The 24,204-nt window shown below is 40.1% G+C and overlaps 1 protein-coding gene across 1 annotated transcript in view; it reads left to right on the top strand.

The window, feature by feature from the left end:
• The window catches only part of ak5 (adenylate kinase 5), a 53,874-nt gene that overhangs the window by 17,925 nt on the left and 11,745 nt on the right, over positions 1 to 24,204 (top strand). Inside the window, exons 6-10 of the mRNA XM_031865387.1 lie at positions 2,409 to 2,600; positions 7,556 to 7,646; positions 11,996 to 12,069; positions 19,863 to 19,908; positions 21,344 to 21,388. Coding sequence (XP_031721247.1) covers positions 2,409 to 2,600; positions 7,556 to 7,646; positions 11,996 to 12,069; positions 19,863 to 19,908; positions 21,344 to 21,388 — 448 coding nt within the window. The remainder of the gene's footprint in view (positions 1 to 2,408; positions 2,601 to 7,555; positions 7,647 to 11,995; positions 12,070 to 19,862; positions 19,909 to 21,343; positions 21,389 to 24,204) is intronic.

Raw genomic sequence — 24,204 nt, 5'->3', positions numbered from 1 at the left:
CATTTCTGGAGGCTTACAAAGGCAAGTTGCAAAGACAGTAATGTTATGTAATTCTAATTTTAGCAAGCTAACAAAGCTTGCATGTTTGTAAGAGGAAGAAAAAAAGTTTTCACTCCTCAGGAAAGTTGCACCTAGATACATATCCAGTAACAATAAGCATGAAAAGCATAAAGGTGACATTTGCAAAGATCTGTGCAGGTTACAGTTGAAGATCGAGGTCCATCCTTTGTTAACATCACAGACGACAGCCTTTCTGGTTACTTTGGGACAAAATTCACTAAAATAATCGTAATAGAAGTGTGGGTTAAAGGGAGATTATTTTAATATAAATGCCAATGTTACTGTCCCAGTGACAGTCTAGAAAGTTATGACGATGTTCTTGTGAAGATACTGAAGTGAGGCTGAAATAATCAGTCGATTATTCAATTAAATTAGATGATCGTCAGAAAACAAACCTGCAACAATTTTGATAATCGATTATTCGCTTAAGTCCTTTTTGAAGAAACGTTTTTCCTTATCTGAATCCTCTTTGGACAGAGGGTGTCTAATATTCTGGACAGATTGCAAAGCCCCTTGAGGCAAGGTTGTGATTTGTGATATTGGGCCATGTAAATAAAATTGACTTGACTTGTTGTTCTCCATGAGAACTGTTGGGAGAAGGAGAGAAAACGACCCCAGAACTCTGGTTCATGGAGACAGATGGAGACGAGTGAGAGTCAGCAGCACCACATGCGTAGAAAGGCCGAGCAGAACGAAAGGCAAACAGCAGTCCGTACTGACGCCAGGAATCAGTTTATTTAATCAACAGCAGATTTAACTGGATCAATTTCAGGAAAGAGTCCATCGTGATTAACTAAAGTTGGAACAGCTGTTTGTTGTCTTCTTTTATGCAGGTCTTCTTCACCAAACCAAATACAAAACTTGGTACAGACATCTATACATAGTGGTCCCCACCGAACATGATAAACTATATAAGTGAATGTGTAAATTCCTCAAACGCTAAAAGGTATATCACGACTATATTTTGTAAGTGACATGATCGGTATCATCAAGTTTACATTTAGCTTCACAGAGGACATTTCAGCATTTTGGTGCTTGAATCTAATTTAGTTCAACATCCCAGAAGGGTATTAACTGTTGTGTTTGGCACAAGAGTCCAGTAAACATTACCTTTATTAGCACTCTCTCTGTGTGTGTGTGTGTGTGTGTGTGTGTGTGTGTGTGTGTGTGTGTGTGCGTGTGCGTGTGCGTCAGTTTATACCACATGCTTCCTGGCCTTTAAGCTAGAGAGATAGCGTCACCGACAGAACTGCAGGCATTAAAACTGTTTCTGAAAATAGATGCTGTTATGTGATGCGATGATTATACATTTCTGGAGACGTTTTAAATCTAATAATGCTTTCTTGTTACAAAACGGCAGCCGGCATCTGATGGCTGCACTACATTAACAGCACAGCTGGAGAAAAATCACAATGGGTATGAGTGTTCATGTCATTGTGGAAATAGAAACTTTGATTTGCAAGACTGTTGCCGAGTGGTTTGTGCATCTATAAACAACCACATCTGAGCCATTTTTGTCTCTGGGTGTGTGCCAGACTCTGGTGTGTTCATTGAGTGCATTTCATCTCACAAAGCAGGGAAACAAACAACAGAGAATGAATCGTATTAAAGAGAAGTTCTTAGTGGTGGTGAGCTGGATGACTAGTTGTCAGGTTCAAGATGAGGAGAGCATTTAACACTCTTTCCTCTTTATAAAACGACTGGCCTCAACTTAAGAGGTCACAGCCATAGAAACTGAGTTATTTGCCCTTTGATGCTGCTTTGTATTCAATAGATAACATCATCATCATTCACTGATCTTTAAATAGCCAACGCGCAGTTCAGACTGTTTACTCCGGCGTACTCGTTGGTTACTAAGGAATGCTTTTGTGTTTTGGACTTTGTAATAACAGAAGCGGCCAAGCTTATTGTTGTTTCACAAATTAAATCTCCATTTCTCAGTCAGCGCTGCTGCTGGTGCCTGACCTTTTCCCTCAAATTAGAATAGCCAGTGTGTATTTTCTTGCCATCATATCTCGACAACAGGCCTGTCGTAGCTATTACACAATCTCCTGATTGCAGTAGTTTGAGCTGTTTGTAATATATATCCAATCTCTTTTGACCTTACCGACAATTAAGTCTTTTTTTCTGGTGCGAATTGCATTTTTGACATTTTGACCTGAGCGCATTGAATTAAAAAATGAGACTGACCTTGAGCTCAATCTCCGGCTGCTAAGTTTGTAGCTCTGAAACGGGTCAGATCATGAACATCGCATGTAAATGAAGGTTTATCCGAGTGCTCAAAGGTTTGGGCACTCGTGGTGCGTGACGCGTGGTAATGTTCCACGCGTCTTTCTCTCTCCCGGCAGATCTGCACTCCTGACCTGGTGGTGTTTCTGGCCTGCACCAACCACCGCTTGAAGGAGAGGCTGCAGAAACGAGCCGAGCAGCAGGGACGACCGGATGACAACCCCAAAGCTATCGACCGCCGCCTGACCAACTTCAAACAAAACACCATTCCTCTGGTCAAATACTTCCAGGAGAGGGGCCTTATCGTCACAGTAAGTCATGTGGGATAGTACGCATGTCTGTATTTGAATAGAGACAAGTGATGATATACAATTTCAATTCTTTCAGTTATGATATACAACATCAATTTGTATTTATATAGCTTTAAATCATAACAGTTATCTGTTATCTCATGACACTTAGACCTTAATCCATTACTGACCCAGCATTCCCTCATGAGCGACAGTGGCAAAAAAAAAAATCCCAGTGAGACGGAAGTTAGTAGCGCATGAAGCAAAAAAAGATTGTATTTCTAAGTATAAAGTTACCGGGATTTTCCCTCCCTCGAGGATGTAAAAGTAAAAGTGAAAATGGACTTAATGACTCTGGGACTCTGCAAATTAAATCTTTCATTGCAGAAACGTATAGTTCCTCTTATGTAATATCCTTTCCAATTTATTTTGGAATACTTTTTATACTCTGCTTATTGCGTTCTGGTCTGACCTGGTCTCTCCCTTTGCTCTGTTGTTTCATCATAGTTTACAGGTCATAAATCTCACATGTTAAGCTTTCAAAGTGTTTCCTCCTCCAGCATAAAACATAATCGAAACATAATTGACAATGCCGTTTTGTTGCTTAATGTAATGTAGTGTAAATGCGCAGTTGCGGGTTGCATTTATAGACTATCAATTGTTGGTTTAGAAGATAAACATGTTTGTTCTGTGCTGTAGTTTTATCTGTAGTTTATGGTCAACTGACACGTTCAGATATCACAAAGTTATCAGCACAGAGCTGTAAATCGTTAATCAGTTGACTTATAAACAACAGAAATAACATTTAAAGCTCTTAAAACAAACCAAGATCTCTTACAGGTATAATGTCACACTGCAACTTGGCGTGTTGATTTTGTAGAGACACCTTGGGTATAACCAATTTCCTCTCCCGTTACCTGTGAGTGAAAGAAGTCTGCAGTACTCTTGAGTGATAAGAACGTTCTGAGAACTTATCGATGGATTGTCCCTCCTGTAAATTGCAGTTGCTACTCTCTTTGTGGTGCTGCAGCGTCGATACAGACATGCAGCGTCCCTTCCCCTCTACTACTTACTCGTCAAATCGTTATTGCAATCACGCAGACATGACACCTCAGAAAACAAAGGTTGGCTCAGTCTGAAAAAAACAAAAAAGTATCGATATTTCTATCTATATTTGCAGCAGATGTGTGGATGATGGTATGATGAGAGAGTTTGCTTTGTTTCTACCAATATCTGCAGAAGAAGTGTGTCTTGTCCTTAAGCTCTTGAGCTTCTCAACAACAAGACATTGTTTTATGGCACATTTAAGGGCTTTAGATTGTAAGTGCATTGTGTTTGTGGGTTAATGAGCGTGAAAGGATTCTTATATATGTTCTTATATTTATTTTATCTAAGTATCCCAATCTTACAAAAGTTTAAAACCTAACAAACAGGCAGATGAGACAATCAGACTATCCACAAAAACTGATTTATTTTCCTATAGTCTGTCTGTTAACCACCAGCACAAATTCCTCCTTGTGATTCCTAAATCTACATGAATGTCATTGGAGACATTGAGTTGCTGATGGTAAATGGAAAAATGGTAAATGGACTGTACTTGTGTAGCACTTTTCCAGTCTTCCGACCACTCAAAGCGCTTTAACACTACATGTCATTCACACATGCAAGGTGCCACCTGCCCATCAGGACTCTAACTATCCATTCACACCTAATCATACACCGCAGAAACAGCCTGTGGGAGCAATTTAAGGTTAAGTGTCTTGCCCAAGGACACATCGACATAAACTAGCAATTCCTCTGATTGAAGGACGACCCTGCTCTACCACTGTGGCTCAGTGGTAGAGCAGGGAACCTTCCACTATCTTTCGGTTAAATTGTTCTGTTTTCTAAACCAGTCATTTCCAAAGACTGGGGTTCGCAAGAGATGTTAGAGAGTCACCAAATAAATTGACTTAACATCTATATCTGCAATAGACCTTTGAGCCACACGAGGGAGCCTGAATGTTCGTATTGATCTGATGACCGTAGCCTACTTATAGCATTGAATCTAATATGAAAGGCTAGCGCGCATTCTGCTGCTGAGAGTTAGTAAAAATAATGAGTTTTCACTAATAACAAAGTTGTGATGAAACGTGTATATATATATTTTCAAAATGGCTGTTTATATTTAAGATAATATCAGGTGATAATTGGAAATGGCAGTCAGGGACAAATTCACTCTGCTAACGACATATAAATAAGGTCTATTGTGAATTGGGTCGCGATGGTTGTGGTTGTGATGGTGAAACACTGATCTAAACTGTCCTCTAATGAACTAAAACAAAACACAAATGTAGTGAACAGTATCTAGTCCGTCTGAGCACAAACACCGATTTTTAAGATAACAATAACGATTAGATGAGTCTCTCCTGCTTATCATTTATTAAGACTCAGTTGTTCTCTGAGGCTTGAATGCTTTCGCTCAGCAAAAGACTTTTGTATGAGAATACTCCTTTCATTTTCAATGTCTCGTCCAATAAAGGAAGGCATAAGTTTCTTAAGGAACAGGCGCAGTGACTCATTACTTCACATCATCGACACATCTACGAGTCTAATAATTCTCAACATTTCACTGAATTAATTTGTCCTATTTCTGCCAAAGTTTTGGCGACGCTGACGTGCAATTACTGTATTTAAATTTTTGAGCCGTAGACAGATTTTGGAATTTGTGATATTTAGATTTCTGTGTAAAAAGTGCTGCTGATGACTAGGATGACTCAACTCATCAAACACACTCACACACACACACACCTCTACAATGGAGCCTGACGGGAAATTGCAGCAAAGGAGAGATAATAGTTTGTTGAATTGAAGCCATAATGTCATTGGCGGAAAAAGGACCGATCTAATGAAGTGTTCCCCGAACGCGTTCAGCTCCAGCTTCATCCCACAGGCTGCTAGATATCACGCAGATATAAACAAACAAAGGACACCTAGATCCATCCTACGTGGAGCCGTATCTCTCCGGGGGTGGTTACAAGGTATCCGTTCATTATTCCTGGAATATAAATACGGTAGTGACAATGTAGCTAATCAGTATGAACTGTCTTATTTATTTTTTTAAAGAAAAGAAAAGAAATCAAAATATCTCCCGCTTAGAAATTAAAACAGAATGTTAATTTTGGGCATATTATTATTTATTTAATTTTACATTTTGTCTGTCCTCTTCAGACTCATACTCACAAGCCACCGGCTGAGCTCCACTGTGTTGGAGTTATTTCCGGGGAACGACAGGGTCCCCTCTATGCAAATGCAGGTCGCTGAGGGGAAGTCTCTGACTGTTTGTGCCTATGCACTCACAGCAGTTCGGAGTACCCGGCCCTTTTAGGGTAGCATTCTGGAAAGGGCGCCGACTGGGTAATCTATAGCTCTGCTGGGGGACTTCAACGCTCATGTGGGTAATGATGGAGAAACCTGGAGGGGGGTGATTGGGAGGAACGGCCTGCCTGACATAAACCCAAGTGGTGCTTTGTTGTTGGACTTCTGTGCTAGCCATGGATTGGCCCTAACATACACCATGTTCGAGCATAGGGTGGTTCATGGTACCAGAACACCCAAGAGCCAAAGTTCTATGATCGACTTTGTGGTCTTATCATCAGATCTGCGGCCATATGTCTTGGACACTCGGGTCAAGAGAGGAGCAAAGATGTCAACTGATCACCACCTGGTGATCAGTTGGATCAGATGGCGGGGGAGGCTGCTGGACAGACCTGGTAAACCCAAGCGTGTGGTGAGGGTGAACTTGAAACATCTGGCTGAGGCTCCAACTGAGGCTCCAACTCCCACCTTCGGGGGGATTCACGGGTGAGGGTAAAATGTTCACACTTTGCAAAACGACCTGAAAGTTCTACAGTGGACTCGACATTTTCAGATTCCAATCGGCTCGGCGTGGATGCAGTATTAGTTTTGATTATTAGCCTAATAAATGAAGCCAGTTGCCCTTTTCTTTCCAATATAAACACTCTGTTCTGCCGCATTCAGATTTTCTCCAAAAAGGTAAAAACTCCTCATCTGTCCTTGAAAAGTGACACTTTCTCTGAAGAGCCTCAGGTAGCCTCTGTATGAACTACACAGAGCCTCTCTGTGGTTAGAAAAACGCTGCAGTGTGACAACAGTCAGTCACTTTTCTCTGCTCATCCTGCCAGACGCGTCAAGAGGTCTTATGGGTTTTTGGGGAAATCCTCCCCTCTGCTCCTCTACAGGTGGAGTGGCAGGGCTTCAAGCGCAGGAGTGTCCTCTTTTTAGGTTGTTCCCATGGAAACCCCAGGAGAAGGCTGATTGTTGATTGTGGGTTATCCTTATCTTACATTTCGCCATTTGACCTCCACTCCCACAGCTGACACTCTTTCATTTCTCTGTGTAGTTTGCAGTAACCCTGCTGAGAATCACACACCTGTAGCCAGAGAGCAATTCTCTCCAGTCTGTATATTCGTTTCTCTGTATGCACAAGGTCGCCTTGTCATCCTCCCTGATGGGAGCAGAGGCACGGCCAAAGAGCAGATTGAGGAGGAGGAGAAGTCTGCTTCAATCAGCTTCTAGCTCGCTCACAAACCACATTCTTCACGGTCAATCATCGAGCACTGTTGGTGCAAAGGAAGACAGCCGGCCTCCGAATAATCTGAAAGGGAGGCTAATTAATCGAATGTCATTAAAGCTTCCGGTGGGAGTTGAATACAAAATGACCCCGCACGTGTAGCTCCCGGCATTAGAGCTCGTTCCTTACGTTTGATCTTATAATGAATCTCATGTCACAGCGGCTTAAGGGACTGAGCATGTCCGTTTGTGTTTGTGATGTTCTAGGTTTCAGGTCATGACTTCTGCCTACGACTTGTATCTGTCGTTTCTGTCAAGCAGAAAGAATTAAAGGTCAAAAAGAAAAAAAAAAGAAAAGAGTATAAAAGATGTTTTTTTTTCTTTTCTTTTTTTTCTCCTTTCAGTTGGATGCTGACCGAGACGAGGAGGAGGTCTTTTGTGACATCAGCATGACTTTGGACAACAAGCTGTTTCCCTCCAAAGAGCCGGCAGCCGGTGAGATAAAACATAAAACTTATTTCATAAAACTGTGAGACAACAAGAGATTGAAGTCAGTGTGTTTTGAATGGGTTTTTGGTTAGATGCCTGAAATAAGCTCAAGATATTTTCACGTTTTGTTCAGTAAATATCCCACTTGGGAATTTTTAAGCTTTTATGTGTCTTAAGAAAAGACAGTTGTCCTTTTAGTCTGTTCAGTAAATTGTGTTCATTGTTGGTAACACTACAGTACCACATGCAAAACTCACTGATGCTTTTATTTTGTAAAACTGTCTCTCTTGTAAGATTTATTATTATTTGCTGTGAGGGTGAAAATCACTTGCTAAAGCGTGGTAATTATACAGTATATTCTGAACTATTTAAAATGATCTGCATCCTGTGAAGTGATTGGAGGAACTCACATGGCCCGGAGCTGAATGTGACAGTTCAGGTAGACGGGTTGATAAAAAAACCTAAATCATCATTTAGTTGCACTGCACTGATATTGTAGGGAATTGAAAGTGTGAACAATTTTTATATGTTCACATATAACAGAGTATTTCCACACATACTTAAGAGATCTGAGTACTTCCTCCACCACTGTGTAATTGGTAGTAAATGTTACACAGCTATGAGAAGCAGCCAGTATAAGGCCAACTCATAGTAAAGAAAACATTATGTTGGACTGTGCTCCACGTGTACTTGTGTGTGTGTGTGTGTGTGTGTGTGTGTGTGTGTGTATATATATGTATGTATATGTATGTATAATTTAGTAAAGGGCATTCTACAGCAGCTTCGAGCCAAATGATGATGAAATATGATGCAATAGATATACTGGTTTTACAGCTTTTTAAGAGCTACATGTGTTCAGTGTACAAATGCTTCTCCAAAATAATCCACACACACAATCAGAGGGAAACAACATCACCCACCAGCTCCCTGGTTACCACAAGAGTTGGCATAGCAACCAGTGAAGCAGGGTTTGCCAGGCTTTGTGAGAAATACAGAATCAACAGGGTGAGAGTCGGTCGTTCATCAGTCCGATGGAGACTGGATACGTGTTGTGTAAAACCTGATAATTTACCTTTTTAAAAGAAATATGCCAGACGGATTCACATCTCCGACTGAGACAACCTCACGTTTAAAAGATGCGATCAGTCGGCGCTCTGAAGGTGTTTCTGCAGTGATTTCATGAAGTGATAGAGATCATGAAGGTTTCATTTAAAGGAGAACTGAGCTGGCAAAATCTGCCTGGTTTTGGTTGCAACGCTGTCATTATTTTTCATCCTAATAAACTGTAGTAACGGTTCCAACGCAGCACTGAAATCCCACATATCTCGTAGAGCAAAGGCTGCTCACTGCCTCAAACTGTTTCACAGCAGCACATAAAATGCTTCTATATTTTCAGGGAGTCCGTTGGAAAAGGAGCGGGCAGTGTTTTTACTTTGTCGTTGTGTTGTTTTGTAGTTCTCGGCTGTATATTGTCATTCGCCTTGTGGTGACGAATTTACTGTAGATCAGAAGATCGATTGTACCTGTTAAATCAAAAACTACAGTCAGCGGCCAGTTAGCTTAGCTTAGCACAAAGACTTGAAACAGGGGGAAATAGCTAGCCTGGCTCTGTCCGAAGGTAACAAAGTCAGCCTGCGCCATTAAAGCTCATTAACACAAAACAACAATCTGCTGTTTTACAGGAGGTTTTGACTATTTGTTGGTTGGGATCATCGTCCTAATCCTATGAAGCCAAAACATGATCTTTTCCTAAAATGAACCAAGTCAGTTTGTGGTCTAAACCTATGGAGATTTCTGGCAGAAGCTCCTAAAAGCAAACTTGTCCCGTGTGCTTCTGCAACATAACCCAGAAGTTCTGGTTTCATTTCGGCTCTCTATCCATCTAAGCCCAGTGTGAGCTTCAATGCAAACCCAGGAAGGATCGCTTTGTTGCTTTTTCTAATCTTCTTTTGTTTTTGCCTTCCGGTCAGCGTTGAAGCTTTAATGAGAGAGGTTGTCGCAAACTCTGCGGATTATAAAGCCCTCTAAGAACAATATGTGCTTTTGAGCTTTATAAATAAACTTGGCTTGTTTTTGTTTTTGTGTTTGTGCCACACAGCTCGGGCACACTTGCAGCAGCAGGCAGCTGCGTAGGAACGGGTGGAATACATTATGAATTGATTATTATGTGACAACCAATCAAATAACCATTTATTGTCTTACTCTAAAAAGCCTTCTACACCAAAATAGGAATTTTGTGATGAAGGGAACTGTTTTGAGCCACGACAGATTAATTTAGGAGGAAACTGAGGTTCGTGTGAGGAGGAGCAGAGAACATGAGACGACATATGGCACATAAAGATAGTTCAGAAGGAGGAAATCTCTTTAGATTCAGTGTTTTTCTGATCAGAGGAGAGCAGCCGAAGTGAGCTGTTAGCAGACAGGTAGGACGGTTTGGATGTGGCATCATTACTACACAGCTGTTCTGTAGAATTTGTGCATTAAGTGATAACGGCCAGACACATAATGTGACCCAGTCTCACATTCGCATCAAAATTGCTACGTCCTACTTGACAGCTGTCCGCTTCATGGCAGGACACCGAAATACAGATGGCGACAGTGAAAAACTGTATACTTCTACCACCCATATACCACTTGAGCTGGACAAAGTCTGCAAAATCTGCAAAATTGATCCTGTAATTAAGCAAAAGAGAAATCATCACTCAGTGCCGGTGCTTTCTCTCAATGTTTACTGATTTGTACTAAAACAATCATGTAGCCAAATCTCATTATATTGTTCTAAAGGTAATACATTAATCCCGTAGGAATGAAAAACCTTATAGAAAACTGATCTTTTCCTCAGTTAGGGCATGACTGAACAAGAGATCGAGAGACCTTCCCATCACAACTCCACGTACATACAGCAGTTATGTAGCTGCACTTTGAGATGCATTTAAGAGCAGCGTGACATTGGTACATTTGTCAAGATGTTCTCCTGCATACGTTTCCTGTAATGGAGCCTCACAGTAGCAGTTCCATGCAGGCATAAGTGGGGTGCAATTGTAAAAGTCTATTTTTGCATCATGAAACGTGCAAAATGCACATGAAAAAAACAAAACGTAAATGTGAGTCACGTGTGAATCTCAAGCTTCAACCGTCCACCCTCTCAGAGATCAGGTGAGATTGCATCAATTGGCTGTTTTTGAAAAGTATGAGGAGCAGGAAATTTAAAAATAGACTAGCAGTAGTTGAGGCAAACTCTTAAAGAGAAATTGCCTCCCAGTGCATCTGCTGCTTCTAGCGCCACATTGTTCCCCAGCAGAGAGGAAACAACTGCCACTCTCCTGCTCGGTCTGTACTTATGTGGTCCAGACTGAGGTGTTGCTGACGACTGCAGCCTCGGCCGCCTGACACAACAAAGATCTCCACACTGTCATAACCTCAGCCCCTCTGCACTCTGACATGCTGCTGATTCTGAAGTTGTGAACTGCAGAGAGGACGCAGGTGTGAATCAGGTGCATCCTGACGCTTTTTTAACAATGAATGTAAGAAATGCACAGCTGCCGTCTCTCCGGGATCTGCCTGAACGTTTGAAGCCGCATTCTTGCAGAATCTAACCCGGCTCTCAGTGCAGAAGGAGCTCTGGCGTTCAGGAAAAAAAGAATCTGCCGAGGGGAAGTGTTATTCACGACCCAGTTCCACCGAGGGAGAGGACGAAGATGCTGCGTGTTAAGAGTTTATCACAGCATCACCCTCGACTGCTTTCTGACAACTTGGAAGTTTAGGTTCAGGTGTTAATTGGGCCAAAAGTAACATTGATTTGAATATTTTAGTTTCCTTAAAAATGCAGATGTGCAACTGTATGTTCACATATGGAGGTTTGCTGAACTGCGTGCTGTAGTGGAAACTATTGTAAGGAGATTTGGTCACAGTGCATATTTTAAAGACTCTTGTCATGACATTCAGAGCATTATTTTAGCAGCAAAGATCTATTATCTATGTAAAGATATAATGGAGTAATGTCTACATGAGCATGAATGAAGTCATGGGTGTCCCACTGGCTAGCTAATGGCCGCCGCTGTAAGAAGTGGACGTAGTCACCGTGACGTCACCCATTGGTTTGTAGACTGCTGCCGTTTTTTCAGCCTCGAATTCAGCATTTTGGCCGTCGCTAACTTGCCTTTTTGCAACCAGATGTGACTTGAGAGGGAGGAGCTAAGTGCAACTGAACGCTGAATGTGACTTTTAGCTGACCAAAAATGTTACAATTAACTTTCATAAACTGAAAACACACTTTGAAAGAGTTAAACGCTGTAACAACCACCAGTCGATCACAAAGTAGAGTTTGATGATGGTTCTGTTTGTTCTGTCTTCAGGTCCCAGTGAGCTGGATCTCAGTCTACTGGGTGAAACCAGCAGCCTGGCAGATGTTGCTTGCAAGTACGATGAGGTAAGATCCATTTCTAATATTTGAATATGGAAGTTGATTAATGATTTTCGATACCTATTGTCAATTTTTTTTTAAACGTCAGTTTTGGTACCAATACCTTACTTTTAGAAAGACAAACTCTTTTTTGTTAGTTTGTTTACCACATGAAAAACGTCTCTAATACAGCCGTGTTTAATGTTGTCTTGAAGTACTGGAAGCAGCTATACAAACACAGGTACATGAAACCTATTTAAAGAACAAATCTGATCAAACGATTTTGCACACAAGACCTGGCAAACCAGATTATCATTTTTCTGTAATTGCTGTAATTTTTTAATCTGAAAATTAGATGTTCAGATTACTCTAACTTTGTGTTTACATAAGCAAGCAAAAAAACGTATTTTCCCCCATTTCCACATCCTCTGCTTTCACTCTCTCCCGGCTTTTTATTTGCAAAACCATTAAATGGTAGATCTTTTTTATCAAAAAGCAAACGGTGAAACAGTGAAGGCCGGTGATTCAGAGAAGTCCAGAGAGGGACCATGTTGTTGTGTAATGCTTGGCGAGGGTGCAGACGAGCATCGTTCCTCCACACTGCAGTGTAACCCTGACCTCCGTCTCATTTCCCATCCTCCGAGTGTCTGGAAACAAATTGCTCAGCTCTCACTTCCTCTTTATCTTCAGCATCTCTCTGCTTCTCTTCTACTCAATATTCTAACTCAAGGTTTTCATCTTTGATTAGGAGTGGCTTTAATATATCTCAGTCTTCTAACCAGGCATCGGTGTCCCGGTGCATATTCTCTCTTTCAGCAGCACACCTCTTGACATTCATACAGTGCATCGAATTCACACTTGGGAGCTGCTCGTGATAACCGTTTACTTTCGGCCGCTCAGTTGTGTTTTGCTGGCAGTAATTCTGTGGTGGTTGAGTAAAAATGCCCACCTCTGCAACTTTTGCTATAATTTTCTTCACCTCTCTCTCTAACTACTTAATATTTTATATATACTTGTTCTGTTCTTTATTAACACCAGAACCAGCCTGGTCTCCTAAAAATAATGTAAAAAAAAAAAACTGCATTGTCAATTAAGTTTTGCGGGAATGTATTTTTTCCAGGATAACATTTGTATCAAATACGTCTAATCAAAGTCAGAGTAAGAGGTCAGAGGTCAGAGGGGACAGACGAGTCAAACACAGGACATTCACCCAGGAGACAGATGTTAGTGTCCCCATGCGATTCCTAAAGTGACACTTCTTTTACCCAAAATATGATCTTTTACTCAACCCATCCATGTGGTTTTGTTGCCTAAACCTAAACCTAATTGAGAATGCAGTTTCGAAGCAGCAAAAGCACCACAAGCTGTTAAAACACTATAACACTGATTACGTGTATTATAAAGAAATGTGGAAATGTTGACAGGAATTGTATTTCGGTTCAGAAGCGTTGAGATTCAACGTATCCGTGGTTTGCATAAATGTACAATGCCAACTTTTTATAATAAATGACCAGATTGTTTTGTTTAATACAGAAACACGATCTGATTAATTGCTCAATATATGAGCCCAGATTGGTGGAACACTGTTCAGAACATCATACTTTAATTAAGAGTGGCTCGATGTCAAAGGCTAATCAAAGGCTGCAGTGATATGTGGTGTCTATTGTCCACATAGCTCGTCACAGTGTTTAATCTTCACCAGTCCTGTTCATGAACAGATTTACTCTCACTGCTGGGTGCTTTGGTACAACAAAACATCCTGCTGGGTGTGATTAGCCAATAAAAGGCTCTTAGTCATGCCACAGAACAGTGAGCTTAAAGTGACAATGATTAAATAATGAGTAGGTGAAAAGTGGTCAATAATTATCAGACACATTCAGTGCCAGCGTAACGCCTGATCCATCCATACTTTAAACCTTGTAGAGGACAAGGAGAGGAAAAACAGGCAGTTCCTGGCCCTGTGCAGCACTTCCTGTGGCCACACTCCTTTCTGTGAAGTGGAACGAAGACGCCATGCAGCCTTGTCATCCCATATTTGTGGCCTCGGATGTGAAACAGAGATGAATTTGCTACCGTGGCGATGCACAGAAAAGGCAGAGCGGCTATTCTGAGTCTCTGGAGTAAAATCTCGTGGATATTTTCCTCCAATTATTTCTTGTTTTTCTCCACCTACAATGTATTCCTGATAAGAGAACATCTAGTGTGGATGTGTGTTGTGTGTCTGAGTCCATTTCAAAGTGCAATTCAGTGGTGGAATGTAACTAAGTACATTTTCTCGAGTATTGTAAGTAAGTACAATTTTGACGTACTTCACTTGAGTATACAGAATGGGTCATTTCACAGTGTTATATTATTATATGATAATTAGTTTTTAAAATTAATGTAGTTAATGTGGAGCCAATTTTAGATACGTTGTATACAGTACTATTGGGTAGATTAGTATAGTACTGCATCATATATATATATATATATATATATATATATATATAGTGTAACAGTACCTATAAGTGTCAAATAAATGTAGTACAATATTCCCATTTGAATTGTAGTAGAGTAGAGGTATTAAGTAGCATAAAATGGAAATAATCAAGTAAAGTACAAGTATGTCAAAATTGTACACAATATGTACTTATTTACATTCTACCAGTGAAACTCTATTTAAGGCCACGAAGATGATCATTTCAAACTAACTTCCATCATCACATCAGAAATGTGCAGCGCGTCATGCAGCTGCTTTCTGTATAAAGATGATGAAGATCATGATGATGATGAGGATGACGAGCACTCTTCAGCCCACCAGAGCGTCTCCGAATGCCGTTTGACGGATGTGACAGTTTGATGTTGTGGTCCTGAGGTTTGAACGTAATCAGTTGAGGCTGACAGCCGCAGCTTATTTGATCAGCTCAGACAGGTGACTCACCAGGAGAGTCTGACGCGAAGGGATTATGAGCAGACGTGAAGATCGAGAGGCAACTTGTGCTGCTGACAGCATCGTCATCGTCGTGCTCCATTAGACGTCAGTGGGCTTTTTAGCTACACAAGAGAACGGCGCTCTAGTCGTGATCATGTCAGTCTCAACAACATGTCGGATGGTTTTCTTTGTAACCTACAGACATTCATAGATCAGAGGATCCATTAATTCCTTTCCTTAAGTACTGTATTTAAGTACAAATTTGAGGTACAAACTTGAGTCTTTTTATTTTTTGGGCATTTTATGCTTTTACTCCACTACATTTAAAAAGGAATTATTGTAATTTCTACTTAATCTACACTAATCTTTGACATCTTTAGTTGCTTTACAAATTAGGAGGTTTACTTACAAAACATAGGATGAGCTTTGCAACAGCATTTCTTACTATTTTCTGAATATTTTCAAACCACACAATCAATCGATTAACGGAGAATAATGGAGCATAATCCATCATGAAAATAATCATTAGTTAATAGTTTAAAATGAGCTTCTACAACAGTAAAATTCTGCTTTTGCAGTAATGCATGAGTGATAATAATCTAATTTAATATATAATAGTATTTCAGTCACAGGGGACATCCTTCTACTTTTAATACTTTAAGTGCATTTTCCTGATTATACCCATACTTCTACTTTTACCTTAAAAAACATTTTCAACACAGGACTTTTACGTGTAACAGAGTATTTTATGTACTTCAAATATATTCTCCACCAACTGTAAAATCCAGTTTGATGTTTATGTCAAACAGAAAATTAATCATGACTATTATGGTCACCATCTGATCTTAATTGATCCCTAAATGTACATACTATTGATTATTCACCCCTAATGGCAACCTCAGGGAAAACTATCAACGTTTTACACATTTTACCTAAAATTCCAAAAAAGGGCAGTCATGATATTTGCTGAGAAAATTCATGGTCCCCTGTGGAGGAACCATTAAACCCCTGACCATCACACTAGCAACACATTTAGGCCATTATTTTCACGTGTACACACGCTTTGTGGATTACTGGATTGTTGCATCAAGTACATTTATTTTTCCAGGTATTTTAGTTTGCTGGTTTAGTCGAAAACTTCTGGTAATTTAATCTACAGTTCATCAAATCTTTTAGGGATGAAAATGTTGGTCGGTCCAAAATTTTGGTCCAGGCTGAAATATCTCAACAGATAAAAATGATGTCTTGCCAGCATCTGTTCAACAGGTTTTTTTCATGGTTTGTAAGGAGCACTACAGCATCACAGAACGGCTAACATTTAGAGACTTAAGGTTTTTGGATGTTGGTATAGGAGCTTGTGTTTATGGCCGTACACGTGTCCATCGCTCATTATCAACATACAGCATCAGTTTCACAGGAATTGAGAAGAACAATCTTCTTTTACAGAGGGTTTATGTGTGTGTTTGTGCGTGTGTGTATTTACATACATATTTTGTCTCCATTACGTATTGGCAAGGCGTGCTGTGCATGTGTTTCTCTCTCTCTCTCTGAGTCATCAGACCAGTTGGTGTACCCACATGCCAAGCTGGCTCGTCGTTGGCACCCAGCACTCCCCCACACTGACGCCATTTATTCAACACTCTCGGAGCTCTGCTTCACTTCATTCTGTGTCTCTGCTGTTATCCTCTACTGCACGTAACTGTAGTTCCACTTTACACTGAGCCCTCTGCAAACAGCCACGTGTCTAAATCCCAAACATTAGAAGTCAGTAGAAGAACAATCGGTGGTCGAGAGCTGCTCATGTAACGCAGCATAAGTAAGATTCATTCTAATGCTACATTTAGAGAATCTTCCTTCTTGTTCTTCAAATATTTTACTACACACATAGTCCTCCAAATGAAAAGGTTGAATTCATATTTATTTGTCATGTCGCCCTGTAGAACGACACGTAGATGTGTTTACTGAATGTATTTTGTCTGTGCCTCTAAATTATTACACATCACTGTTGAACGATTGATCAGTTTTATGATGGGTCAACAGGATTTTTTTTGATTTAGGCACAAAAACAACTTGGTTTGTGTTTTGGAAACATCATGATTTGGGTTACACCGACTACTTCGTTAAGGTTAGGGGAGCTCAGTCGTCATGGTTAACAGCTACATGTTTATCTCCGGCAGACGCTAATCTCACTCTATATTTATAGTGCACATCAGATGTTTTTCACTCAAATGTCTCGTTCAGACACTTTAATAGCTGCATGCCTGAGAGACCCACCTAGTAGACACAACAGATGCTCATTTTATGTTTGTAACGAGACTTTTGTAAATGTGTTGCACAATTTGAATAGTTTTCTACTGCCAACAAACATCATGAGAATGTAAGTTTGTGTTGGATAATGCAGGTTTGTTCCAGTTTTTTTCTAAATTAAAACACAATGACGACATCTGAGTCTTTTTACATTCCCTCCGTACTGCCACAACTTGGTGCTTGCATGACTGATCCGTTCAGACATCCATTTGCCTTTTAAAAGACCCATTAACATTTCAATTTACAAGCCTTTCTGCTAAATTTGAATAGAAATGAGACAGCACTTAACTACAGAGTCCATTAGGGAAATATTTGATAAATTGTTCCCTCAAATTGTCCCAATTTAAATTACAAATCATTCATTCATATCATTAAGTCATGCATTCAATACAATTATTTTGTTCACTTTATTCAGTCATTTGTGTCAAATTGCTTAATACATTCAAATGAATAGTGTTAATGTATTGCTTTGTCTCCCTGACACTCTCACCATGGCTCTGTTGAATTTAATGCAGATGTATTATTTATTATTTTTTTTATAAATGCTTGGATACACTGCATTTTGTGAGATGTCTGTTAAACATCATGTCGTGGTTCACATCCCATAAACATTAACATATATGGAGATAACAGATTGCATTGTCATAATATCTTTCTGTTGTTACTGCGAACGTTCAAAAGCTGCCTTCAAGGTCAATTAACGACAACACAAGGGAACAAATGATTAATTCTGGGGAATAAGTTTAAAGCTGCAAGCGGTCAAATGTGAAATGTGAAAGAATTTGGTCGCAGTGAACCAACAGAGAGTTATCTGCCAACTCTGCAGACGTCTTTCAGCTCTTTGTTTTGGTTTTACAGCTCGCCGCTTTACTGTGTGAACAATCTCTCATAAATGGTCTGTAGGCTACACACCACCTGTGACAAAGTTAGCAGCTGGTCAACATAGTGGAGCGTTTACAAACCTATCGGGGTGTGAATGTATCAGCGGTGCCGAATCTATTTGGTGCCCCTGAAATTGCAAGTGGCTCCAGCCTGGGCCCCCCCCCATTTGATATGGTCTAGGACCGTGGACACAAACACGACTCCAAATGAATGCTTACGTTTCTCCATATCTGCTGCAGTAAAGAGTAAATAAGCAACTGTGTGCTAACACATTCACCATATCAACATTACGTGGTGATAATATGTCAAAGATGTGTTCTAAATGCAGCTTTGTTTAAAGCAACAATCATTGATTCAGAGATCCCGGTGAAAATTCTCCCTACGAGTGACTCCTTTCACTTCTCCCATAATCATTTGATCCACTGTTAATATAAATAATATTTATTTATTTAAGTATTTAAGGTGATTATATACTGATTAAAACACAGTTATGAATATTTATATTATAGCGATTTGAATTATGAGAGGGATCAGATTACTTAATAACTTAATTCAGGGCATGATTTTCCTCCCTTTATTAAAATGATTCCTGCTTTATCTCCGTCACGGCTGTGGATGTTCTCCTCCTCTGTCCTTCACAAAGATCAGCAGTGTAATCATTCATTATCAGCATTATTAATATCACCTCTGCAGGCTGTTTGTATGCTTGTCTTTTTCTGGTGTCACCAGACTGTGGCGTTGTCTTAATGATGCACTTGAGTTATTCGCTGGTCATTCGAGCCCGAAAGAAGCAGACGGCCGAAAGCTGAGAAAGGATAACCATGGAAACCTGCAGCAATGAGGCTTCAGGGAGAGATTTATTTTTGATAAAGGTCTCAAACATCTGAATCAGTTGATGTGCGCTTGAATCGAATGAATCATTTAATTCTCTCGAAACAGAAAGTGGAAAAATATCTTTCAGCCAATTATCTCTGCCCCGCTTTGACTCGGTTAAGTGTTTGTGATCGTGATGCAGTGAATGAGGCTGCTGACGGTTTCTGTCCTCCTCCGGGCTCCGACCTCGTGTTGGCTCCGGGGAGACTGAAGGTTTACTCGGCACTTACTCCCTCAAATGCTCATCTTTTCTCTCTTTCCTGTGTTTTTTTAGTGTATATTTTTTTAAACAGTTCCCTTGTCTTTTGATCCATTGACTCTTGTCTCTTTTCAACAACGTTATATGGCCACAAGTATGTGGACACCCAGTGTTGGTCTTGATGCTGCAACAACAGTTTCAGTGCACCAAGCCAAGGGATAGTATTTTAGACTGGTCTGTGGTGTTGACCTAGTCTTAGTTTTATTCTTAGATTATTCTCATGCAAGTTAGACAGATTATTTTAAACCCTAAAAGGCAAACTAAGAGCCATGTTTCCTTGGTAGTGACATCTGCTGATCAGTGGCACCAATTGGCGACCAAAAAGAGGAAAACATGGCTCAGAAATTGTTGTTTGTTAGTAATGTTTTGCAGTAAAGAGATGGAAAAGAGTTTTTAGGGGCGAAAGCTATCTGATGGAAATAAATGTAGCAGGTCCACAAACTTTTGTCTCTTCTTTTATCTCAAGTTTCGCATTGAATGGTCGGCAAAAGCACATTGATGACACAACATATTGAAGAAGAAGATATAAAGATGCATTTGAAAGGTATAATATAGATTATAATACAAATGTTGTCTCCACCTTCACAGGTCGAAGAGGAGGAAGATATCGGGTATGCTGAAGGAACCACAGACAGTGAGTTGATGAAATGATTCAAACTATTGTCTTTCCTCTGTGACCTGCAGGTGACATCGCAACTTATCACCAAAGCTTTAATCAGCAGCTACATATTTGTCCTCCTCTGCCTTCTTTAATTAACCAGAAGCAGACTCCATTCAGCATTTTAACACACACACACACACACACACATAAACACACAGTTTCATCTCAGTAAATGCTAAGCATGTCATGTAACTGTTATGCACCAGAAGCCTGAATTAACTTCTCCTCCCTGCAGCCTGTCTGTGTTTTTATCAGCGTTGCTCTGCATCAACAGTATTGATTGTATAATGGAGGGGGAGGAGGGCTTGTCTGTTGATTCTGTTGCCTGTTGGACCTGGTGTTTATCTCGTCAGCTAACTGTCGCTACGCTAACATCCCCCTGCAGCAGGCAGAGGACAGAGAGGAGGAGGATATTTGCAAGAGCAGTGTTTATAACATGAAATACATTCAATATTCTATATATATTTCATTGGAAAACCATTACTTTACAAATACAACGTACAAATCTGTTTTCCATAACTGTGAAATACATGTTTATTATACAGCGACACATTCTTCGCTCTCCTACACACTTGTCTCCAAATGAAGCTCTGATGTTGGTCACTGGTGATCTTTAACGACACCTTCCAATCCACATCTTGCATAACATTACTTTTTGTTACTAAAGACAAATGCAATTGCTAAATTATACAGTGTAAGAACTGTAACAACAGCGAAGTTATTCAGAGGGAATGCACCTTTGCATTCAAAGCGTCCGATCACGTCCCTGGTATTCAGGACACAGTGCATACTGTGTTTATTTTGTACACGTACATGTGTTTGTATATGGAATCAAGACACAACTTCGGTTTCTTCTAAACAAACTACTGCTGCTCATCACTTTCAAAGATGAACAGAACCTGAAAAACAGACTGCAATTTAAAGGAACACTGTGTAAGACTTCGTGGCATCTAGTGGTGAGTTGCAGATTGCAAACAACTAAATGCCCCTCTGCTCACCCCTCCTTTTCAGGGAGGGATAGGTATATTTAGAATACAACAAGAAGCCACTCTTATCAATACTCTGCTCTTCTACATGACTAGATAGAGCAGCAACAGTTATGTTTACAATGACAAAGTCACTACATAAAGTCATTAATATCTCACTGGAAACAAATGTAAAATGTTAATAAAAGGAACATCAACAAAACATTTCTGTATGAAGTTTATGAAAAAATGAAGAACACAGACATCCGTCAGTATCAGTCATTCAACCTTCTGTCCTCCTGGCTGCTTTGTCTCGGCCAGCAGAGAAGTAAAAAAAAAATAATGTTGTATAAATTATTTCTGTGTGTGTGTGTGTGTGTGTGTGTGTGTGTGTATGGTATGCTGCACCGCATGTTAAACTCAGATTTTCTTTCTTCTGACAGGTTATTGTACAGGACAGAAGAAACCAAAGGTCATCTTCATGATGGGTACGTACATGTAGACACACCTCTCTCTCTCTCACACTTACTCACTCACTCACAAAATAATACCCATCAGCTGCTCTGACATTTTCCTGCATCTTTCAAGTGAACTAAACTGACTGTTGTAGCTCTGATGAAAAGCTGCGTTCAGGGGAAACGACAGATGTTCTGTTCGTTTCAGACGACTGAAGGAAAAGTTAATTAAGTAATTTAAGAAGTTTCAGCGTATAAAGTATTCTCCTGTGGAATTTCACGGCTCGTTTCAACACTGCTCATCAGTAGAAAACAAGACACTGATTATTACATGAAGAGAATAGAAGGTGGAAAATGTTAAATACGCCACTACAACTACTCATTAAGAACTTCACTCACAAAAGACATTAAAATAAGTGTTGAAAAGAGTATTTATAGTTGTCAGCGTATATGTTTTGTAGATTTACAGTTTTACTAATGGGTATATTTATTATGGACTTATTCATCTGTTATTTTAAAGATGATACACATACACATACATACACACACCGAAACAATTAGACAAGTCATTTCGTTTTAGAGTGGTGTTTTTTGTGATCAATTATTATGGCATTGAAACAGTGTGGCTTACTCTGCTTATTGAAGACAAAAAAACATTATAATCTTCAGCGTTACGAAATGTAAATACACAAACACAACAGCTTCAAAGTTCTGTTCCGGTGCAGCAGATGGGAAAATATACTTATTTATTTCCACCCTCTGGAGGCAGAGTGGGTGTTTTTTGTGATCAATTATTATTCCGCACCATTGAAGCCGTTTGGCTCAATCTGCTAATCGAAGACAGGACTCGAGGTAAAGGTTAATAAGACATCTGGGACACACAGTCTCCATTACCCAACGATCACTTTGCTACCACAGGAATATACTAAAAATACTGTCATTAAAATGTCATCGGTTCTCTCTTCCACACGGCTATGTGTATTTGTGTTTAAGCCCCTCTCCATGAGAACCAACATGACAAATCCCCAGTGATCTGTGCTAACACCAGTTCGTCTACATGTTTGAGGAACAGAGGTTAAGTTAGAGCCAGAGCGTTCCCTCAGCAGGAGCAGATAATTGGAGGAAAATGCCAACTGCATATATAACAATCGTCACCTTCACTTGCATGCGTCCCCTGAGCAGATTTTATACCATATAATGAAAGGTTGGCCACGTTGGCTAACATATACATTTTTTATTCCGCTTGCAGCAAATTGTTTTACACCTTCAGTGTGTTTAAACAGAAAGAGAGACTCACCAGAAAGAAAGAAGGAAACGGTCTCCAGCTCTCATCACAGCATCAGTTTCTCCTGCTGTAACGTTTGACTGCTGTTGTGGCACTGTGCCGTTATCTCCGTGAATGAACATTAATGCTGAGCAATTAATGGAAATTGTATCGCAATATGGCCAACCATAATGTTTTCTGGCAGTGGGTCATTTTTGAGATTTTGGGCTATTTAGTTTCTATAAAATGTCTTCTGTCAGACTAGTGGAAAGAAAACATGATTAGTTTTGACCCTATTCACCCGTTGTGTTTTCAAAATGTACGGAATTTTATGGGTTTTCCCTCATAACCTGAGCCACAAATCTCCACTTCAGTAGCACTTCGATACACCAAACTTTCCAGTTTCATTCCCATCTATATTCTGAAGGTTTTTGCTGAGGGGTATGTTCATCTATCTTTCATCGCCTGATGTATATCATATTTCATTCCTTCAAGCGAGGGAATACCTTTTTGCCCAAATTCAAATCAAGGGTCAAATAATCATAAAGAGCCCATTTATTTTATTTCCAGTGGACCACTCCTCTCCTCTCGTTAAAAGAGTAATAAGCGAGCCTATTATTTTTAAACCAGCCCTGCCACTCCACTATTTGGGGAAAACTGGACACAATAATGTATGAAAATCATAAAACGGTGTCCGTTTCGGCGATGTTTGCACTAAATGCATCTTCCCTATCTGAATATTTAGTCAAGCATATGAACCTTTGATACTGCTTTATTTATAGCATTTTACATTTTTCAAGAGCACTCGCAAAAGCCAAGTTACAAATGTGTCGCAACAAGGAACAACAACAAGAATTAAATTATGTAGTGCAACTAAAAACTGACTCAGCTATTCACCTATGATGACTCATTATCTGGTGGTGAAGCAGTTTGTGCATTACATAAACTGAATCCTGGGGGGGGGGGGGATCAGTTTTTTGTCCCCTCATAGGACAGGTGGTCTTTCCAGCCGGGTCACACGTGATGCTGACTTTGAAAACCCTGTCCCAAGAGGACTCACTCATGAGGACTCATCTCTTATAAATGTAAAGTTAATGTCCCCTCGTCTCTGGCTCTCGCTCTTTTCCAAACCTGCTCTATACTGCTGCTGACGCTGCAGCTTCGGGGGCTTTATCTGACGGACTCTTTTTCTCTGGTGAAGACGAAGTGCTCAGAGATACTTTACACACCCATCTACCTGCCCTGTGAAATGCTGTCGAGAGAGAGCATCAGACCGTCTTTGTAATATGTTGGGGAAAACAGAAAATAGCAAAATTGTATAAGAGTTCTGATGCCAGGTCACAGACTGTAAATCAGACAAATACTCAAATTGGAGTTGAAGGAAAATAAACAAAGAATTGGTTGAACAGATGTTACACCAACACTGAAAATCTATAAAAGAAATGAAGACGCTGTTAACTTTCTGGTTGCTGCTGCATGAGTATCTCTTGCTGTCAGCTGTTGACAGTAGAGTCTGATTGCTGCCGCAGTTGGGCGCGTTGCTTTAATTGACTCGTGGGAAACAAGATCACCCACTTTTTACTTT

This window comes from Anarrhichthys ocellatus, unplaced genomic scaffold (genome assembly GCF_004355925.1).
Source record: "Anarrhichthys ocellatus isolate YVR2014 unplaced genomic scaffold, GSC_Weel_1.0 scaffold32, whole genome shotgun sequence".
NCBI classification, from domain to species: Eukaryota; Metazoa; Chordata; class Actinopteri; order Perciformes; family Anarhichadidae; genus Anarrhichthys; species Anarrhichthys ocellatus.
The sequence above is the reverse complement of the archived record's forward strand: the minus strand, read 5'-3'. Positions and strand labels throughout refer to the sequence as shown.